This window comes from Olea europaea, unplaced genomic scaffold (assembly GCF_002742605.1).
Source record: "Olea europaea var. sylvestris unplaced genomic scaffold, O_europaea_v1 scaffold992, whole genome shotgun sequence".
Lineage (NCBI taxonomy): Eukaryota > Viridiplantae > Streptophyta > Magnoliopsida > Lamiales > Oleaceae > Olea > Olea europaea.
Genome location: NW_019268432.1, coordinates 218,172 through 225,418, shown reverse-complemented (window position 1 = coordinate 225,418; position 7,247 = coordinate 218,172). Strand labels below are relative to the sequence as shown.

General features: G+C 33.3%; 1 protein-coding gene across 2 annotated transcripts; it reads left to right on the top strand.

The window, feature by feature from the left end:
• The first annotated feature begins 2,765 nt into the window (after positions 1-2,765).
• LOC111392880 (70 kDa peptidyl-prolyl isomerase-like) lies at positions 2,766-6,215 on the top strand. Of its 2 annotated transcripts, none has more exons than XR_002702345.1 (12): positions 2,766-3,120; positions 3,290-3,376; positions 3,590-3,850; positions 3,964-4,038; positions 4,129-4,209; positions 4,317-4,508; positions 4,612-4,698; positions 4,818-4,975; positions 5,086-5,208; positions 5,329-5,475; positions 5,572-5,703; positions 5,809-6,215. XR_002702345.1 is itself a non-coding variant. In XM_023018286.1 (12 exons), exons 1-12 carry the CDS (start codon positions 2,967-2,969, stop codon positions 5,906-5,908), a joined length of 1,593 nt encoding a protein of 530 aa, XP_022874054.1. In that variant the 5' UTR covers positions 2,826-2,966; the 3' UTR covers positions 5,909-6,215. The 2 variants fall into 2 exon arrangements, 1 of the variants encoding a protein (XP_022874054.1); XM_023018286.1 differs by having other exon boundaries at positions 2,826-3,120; positions 5,576-5,703.
• The last annotated feature ends 1,032 nt before the right edge of the window (positions 6,216-7,247 follow it).

The following is a 7,247-nucleotide window of genomic DNA, read 5'->3' as shown; positions in this document are numbered from 1 at the left end:
ACAAATTAGTTAATTTGTGAATAATAAGTAATACATGAATGATTTAAAAAGTGAAATTTGCGATTAAATTTGAAACCTTGTCTCATAATTTGTGAAGTAGTGACCAATTAATTTATAATTTGTTATCATAAAATAAGATGTGACCTATAAAATTTATGATTCATGATCGAAAAATAATATGCAACATATTATTTTGATAATTTTTTATTAATAAATAAGTTGTGACTTATAAAATTTATTATTTATGATTGAGAAATAACATACAACAAATTAATTTGATAATTTATGATCACTAAATATGTTGTCATTTATAAAATTTATGATTTATGACTTTAATTTATTGTGATTGTGACTAATAAGTAATTGTAATTATAAAATATATAATATTGTGACCTTAATATATTTAATTAAAAAAGCATATTTAATTATTTATTTAATCAATGAAATTTATTAATGATCTAATTTTTGAAATTTTAGAACATATTTATTAATTTTGAAATTGTGTCTTTCAAACACTTCAAATATGTATTATTCCTTTTGAATTAGTGTGGTCAAAATGGGCATGCTGCCTGAGCGAAAGGTGAGTCTATTAAGAATGGGGAATATATATGACCACTATCTTTCAAAATACACGCTCAAACTTTACAAATTTGATAATCACATTTTGTTATATCTAATAAAATGTTATTACCTATATTTAATCAAACATATCATGGTCACAAAAAATACACAATTTATGATCATGATCACATATAGTCACAAAATTACACAGTCGCAGCCATGTACCACATAATTTATGGGTCTCAAATTTTATATTAAGTTACAATCACGCAATTAATGGGTCACAAATATTTTATTAGTCACAAATCACAATTAACTAGTCATAGTCACTCTTCATCTCTACCCACATCATCCTACAATACTCTGCCACCATTAGGACTGGACATGGTCCGATTCGGTTCGATTCTAACGAGAAATGAACCTACACGAAATTTTAGGGTATTTAGTAAGTGGAACCGTTTGATCTAAATTTAATTATGGAACAGTATGCGTTCGGTTCCATTCGGTTCAGTTCGGTTCCGAGATTCCATATTATAATTAAATTTTTTAATATATACAAAGTTACATTAATTTAATTAATAATATGTTCAATCCTAGCTCTTACAAAATAACGTAGTTCAATCTTATGTATTTTTTATGTCTCTCTTTGTTGAATTCTTAATAAATTTAATTATTAAAATTACATGAAGAGAAAGATAGTGAGCTCAAAATAATTAAGAGAGACGTTGTAGAATTTTAATTCGATTTTCTCCAATAGAAACGACGCTATAATAGAGTAACAGATTTGGATAAAATTGAGGTTAATTTGATTAAGATGACTTTGAATTGAAAATTAAAAATAGGAAAATCATATATTTTTTGTTTGAATTAAATTAACTAGTTAACAAATTTATTTAGAAAAAATAAAATAAAATTTCTTATTTAAAATAAATTAATTAAAAGAATTAGGGAGATTCAGTTCTTCGGTCTTAGCCTAGAACCGAGAATCGAACCATATCCGTCAGTTCTCGATTCAAATACTCGTTCGAGTATTTAACTTGAGAAGAACCGTCGAATTCGGTTCGGTTCGGTTCGGTTCGATTTGTCGGTTCGGTTCGAGAGTTTATATCCAATCCTAACCACCATCGACATCTACCAAATCGTCGATACTACCTCAAATCCTCAATCACCACAGCCACTAGCACCACCTCCACCACCCAAAATACTCTAAAATCAATTGTAGGCCATTTCTTGGATTATTCCGCTAGTTGGGATTTTTCAACCTAGCTCATTAATCAGTTAGTTTGGCTCGATTTACCAAAAAATTACTATTACTATTAAGTTTTAAAATAATGTTATTCACAGTCACTTATTATCGCAATCTTTCTATGTGACATAAATGTGACAACTAATGATTTAATATATAAGGTAAGAAAAAACTACCACATTAATACAACAAATCACCAACCACTATGTAGGATGCCACGTAGGACATCTACCATAGTGAGCGATTATGAATATCATTACTCTAAATTTTACTTAAAATGTTATTAATATTTCAGAAACAATTAGACAATATAACATATTCATGAATATACCAAACATTTTAAATTTTAAATTAAAAAATGACAAGTAGATCAAGCTGGCTCGATTAACCCACGATATAAGTAGGATGGAATGGCAACAAGCGGGGACAGGTCGTCCTTGGCCATGCCAGGGATTTCGTGAGTTGAAGCGATAATTAAATTATCCCCATTTTCCATCCCTCTAAATTATTTATTTTTAATATATTTTATTTAAAAAAATATAATTTAAATGTCAAAACATAAAGTAAAATAATATATATATATATATATATAAGAGTCGTTGCGGGACCATAATTCCAATCCAACCCCATTCGGGATGTGGCATTTTGCCATCCCTACATATACTTGAGATTCATGGATCGGTCTAGTCTACATATTTTGAAGACAATTCTTGCGAAGTCCAGACCATGTTTTTAGATAGACTAGTTCAGGCTTTCAGAATCCATCCATTTTGACAATTTCAATTTTCTTATGAGTTATGCTTCAGAGTTCCGTTCCAGGGTTGAGGTGCTGGTTCCAGGGTCGAGGTGGCAGCACCTTGACCCTGGATCTTCACAGACGAGGAGCTGCCGCTTTTACATCGGGGGCCGAGGTGGCTGGATGGAATCCCAAGATTTTATCCAGGGATCTCTAGCATTTTTGTTTTCTTATATACCAGAAGAGGACCCACACCTCTCTAAGTTTGTTATACAAATGAGAAAAATCTGAACTGAACAAAACCAAAGGAGGGAAACTAACGACTTATCTTCAACTGAAATACGCACACTATATTCTCACACTCTCCTCAATAATCTTATCCTTCAGCAAATAAGCGTTCATTCACAGAGACATTTGAAAGAAATGGCAGAATCTCCCAATACAGCAATCTGCTTAGTCACTGATGCCCAAGTTTCAGCTTTACCTGAGAAAAGTATTGGGACCAAAGGTTTGCTTAAAACTATTCTTCAAAAGGGAAATTCATGGCAAACTCCAATTCCTGGCGATGAAGTTGAAGGTACAAATATTTATTTTTATCAAGGTACAATTTTTATGGACTTGACTACAGTTTCTTGACTCTACTGAACAGTCTCACTAGAGGAGATACACTTATTTATTTAAACTGAATTTCGACATAATCACCTGGAAGCATTCTGACACAGAATTTGTTCTGTTTCTTGTGACAGTTCATTACAGTGTTAGGCTTCAAGATGGAGAATATTTTGATTCAAGTCGCAATAAGGGAACTCCTTTTGTTTTCAAATTAGGCCAATGTATGTCCTGCACTATCCCATTTTTGATTTTTCTGTGTATTCAGTTACAGAATTATGAAGTTCTAGCTTTATGTTTATTAGCAGTTTTATTATGACAATTTTATACATATTAGTGGATAGAATTGTGTTTTCTTCAAATAAAAAAAGCTATGGTTTTCGCCCTGACTTTGTAACTCACCGTCCATGAACGAACCTTGGAAAAAACTGTGACAGGTGAAGTTATCAAAGGATGTGACGAGGGAATATCCACTATGAGAAAGGGTGAAAGAGCAGTTTTCACAATACCACCAGATTTAGCTTATGGGGAAGCTGGTTCTCCACCTATGGTTCCTCCAAATTCCACACTCATTTTCGATGTAGAGTTGATTTCGTGGAACCCCATCAGAGATATCACAGGTGATGGAGGAATATTGAAGAAAATAACACGGGAAGGGGATGGATGGGCTACTCCTAACGATGCAGATGAAGTTCTAGGTAACTAACTCTCCCTATTTTCAGCGCATGATCCCAGAATCTTTCTCGTCTGAAAGTTTAAGGTGTTAGAGATGGAGAGGATGACATTATAATGCTTTCTATCTTTCATGTAGTCAAGTATGAAGCAAGGTGTGAGAAGGGAACAGTAATCTCTAAATCTGATGGACTGGAATTTTCGTTGAATAATGGTAATTCAAAGTTGATTTCATTTTCTTACACAATATGCATTGTTCATTTTTATTCCTGAAGATAATTAATATCCTTATATCTTTAATTAGGATATCTGTGTTCTGCCATGAGCAAAGCTGTCAAAACCATGAGAAAGGGTGAAAAAGCAGAGCTTTCTGTCAAATTCTCTTGTAAGTAGATATAAGTCTTCAGTCACGCTGCATAATGTAAACTTAAATTTCTTTAAAAACTTAAGGCGACTCTCCATTTTTAACTCGTAAATTATTATTATTTTTAGATGGGCTTAGGCATTCCGAAGATGGGATTTCTACGATTGATGGGGTTCCACCTTATTCTAATTTGATCATTAATCTTGAATTGATATCATGGAGAAGTGTTATAGATGTCATGGGAGATGAGAAAATCCTAAAGAAAGTAATGAAATTGGGTAAAGGATTTGACCGGCCAAGTGAAGGATCCCTTGCAAAAGGTAATTCAAGCAAAGAAATTCATATAAAAAATAAATACATATATTTCTGGCCTGAAGTGTTTTGCTTTTGAAGTGATCTTGCCTGAATTCCTTTCTTTTGAAGTGATCTATGTTGGCAAACTCGAAGATGGCACTGTTATTTCAAGAAAAGGATCCGAAGAAGAACCTTTTGAATACACATGTTCAGAAGGTACATTTTAACTCTTTCCTGCTTATTCTTCAATTAAGTTCTGAAATAAGTACAATTCATAATAAATCTGTGATCAGGTTGAATGTTATACTTTTTCACCATTTATTTTTCATTCACAGGAAAAATCGAGGAGGGTTTAGATAAAGCAGTAATGACTATGAAAAAGGGAGAAGAGGCTATAGTTAAAATCAGCTCTGATTTCTATTATGGCTGTGAAGTTGGAAGAAATTCTTCAGATTCAGTACTTTATGAAATCAAATTAGTGGATTTCACCAAGGTTTTTCCTACAAGATTTAGTACTTTATGAGGTTTAAGTTGTTCAGAAAAAACATGAAATTTTTGAATCAGCATGGCATAATCTAAGTATGACATATGTCTTGGGTTCAGGACAAACCATTTTGGAAAATGGAGATCCAAGAAAGAATGGAGGCTTGTGAGAGAAAGAAGCATGAGGGAAATATACTGTTCAAAGCTGAGAAATTTCAGCTTGCCTCTAAGAAGTATGACAAGGAATGTGATCTTCGAAAATACAGTAATACTGAACAAAACATAGGTGCACGAGCACGAGATATAAAACATTTTTTCTGCACAAACTAAAATAATAGTTTTCTCAATTTCTACATTCTGCAGGCTTCAGAATACATAGAATATAACCACTCTTTCAGTGCTGAAGAAAAACTCCAGGCAAATTCTTTGAGAATATCATGTTATTTGAACAATGCAGCCTGTAAACTGAAACTGGAAGAATATCTCGAGGTCTCTAGACTGTGCACCAAGGTTTCTCTAACTTTCTCTTTTCTGTTTCGATAAATTTATTGCAAATATATAACGTGCAGATAAGTCTTCATTCAGTTAACTATAAATCGTCACTTGTTAGGTCCTAGAACTGGATTCATTCAATGTTAAAGCTCTCTTCAGAAGATCTCAAGCCTATATGAGTACATCTGATTTAGAGAAAGCTGAGGATGATTTGAAGCGTGCTTTAGCCGTTGATCCAAAAAACAAGTATGTACCCAAATTCCCATTTTCCTTACTTCTCCGTCATTACTTTTACCACATTCTTGAAGGAATTCATTCCTGATGTGTTTAAACATAATTGTGCATTATCAGAGATTTGAAACTCAAACACAAGGATCTGAAAGAGAAACAGAGACAATATTTTCAAGAAGAAGCTAAGATTTTCAGTACAATGATTTCAAGGACAAGGTAGGTGTTCTTTCCAGATAGACAAAAGCTGGCTATCAACAACTCAATCAGTGTGCAATACAGCAAACAGGCATTCAACATACAAGAAACTTGTGCATCAGAACCTGGAACACCACCACTTGAAATATATCAGTGTGTTCAAGTGATCATAATAGTAAATAGCAATTTTAGTTGCAACGTTCCATACCGTAGATACCAAAACTCGGTCCAGTTAATCCATATTCTAATGATTTAGAAGTTCAAATTGTATGAAATCCTAGACAGTTGAAAAATATGACAGTGCAGAATAATCATATCTATTTTCTGCTGAATTGGAGGAAGTAGTTAATGTATACAATCCGGCTAAAAATTTTTGGTTAGCTGGGATTTTCCAAAATAGTAATATAAAGGAATAAATTAAATGGAAAACTACGAGATCTAGTCATAATTTGCGAAGTGGAGATATAAATCTTCAAACTTTAACAGTGAACTATATGATACCATTATGATCTCACTTCTTTCAATACTTCATAAGCCAATAACAAGTATTCTTCATATAACCCATCTCTGTGAATATACATTGCATTGGGTCTTAGTATTGCAGGAGTGTAAAGTTCAGAAGAAAATTTTGTCTTACTCTCTTTCCATTGATGATCGATAGGTAAGTTGCAATTTGTACAACATAAAGGGATTTTATTCTAGAACTATAAAGCTGAATTTCGTTAACACTCCTCTCAAGTTTGGGATGAAAATATCTTTCATTCTGAGCTTGTCTAGTTTCCGATGAAGTGAAGCACTAAGCAATCCCTAAGTGAACGTCAGCAAGCTGCTCTCCAATTGACACATACAACATACATAGCGATTCATTTTTCAGTTTCTCCTTTACGAAATCATGATCTATCTCCACATCCTTTGTGTGGTTGTGTTGTATTGGATTATGAGCTACATTAATAACAAATTTATTGTTGCGGTAAAGTTTAATGTTTTCCATTCAATTGATTCCCAAATCATCTAGGATAACCTTTAGCCATAGAAGTTCACACTCCCAAAGCCATAGCACGAAATTCAGCTTCTATATTTGATCTAGCCTGTAACGCCCCGACCTCTAGTGGACCGGAACACTACTTACTTTACTTAACTTAATCGGGTTGCATCATTCTCCATCTTCTCCTCCATCCATGCCCGAGGTAGAATTCCTTCAATCTGTAAAGATGGGATTAACCCGTGAGTTGAAAAACTCAATAGGTGTCATAGGTGCATTTGTGATCAAGCTATACATTTCAAAACATTAACTTTATAATTTTTCATACATGCCGCACCCGGAGGCACCATTTGACATGAAGGGATATGCCGTACTCGAGGGT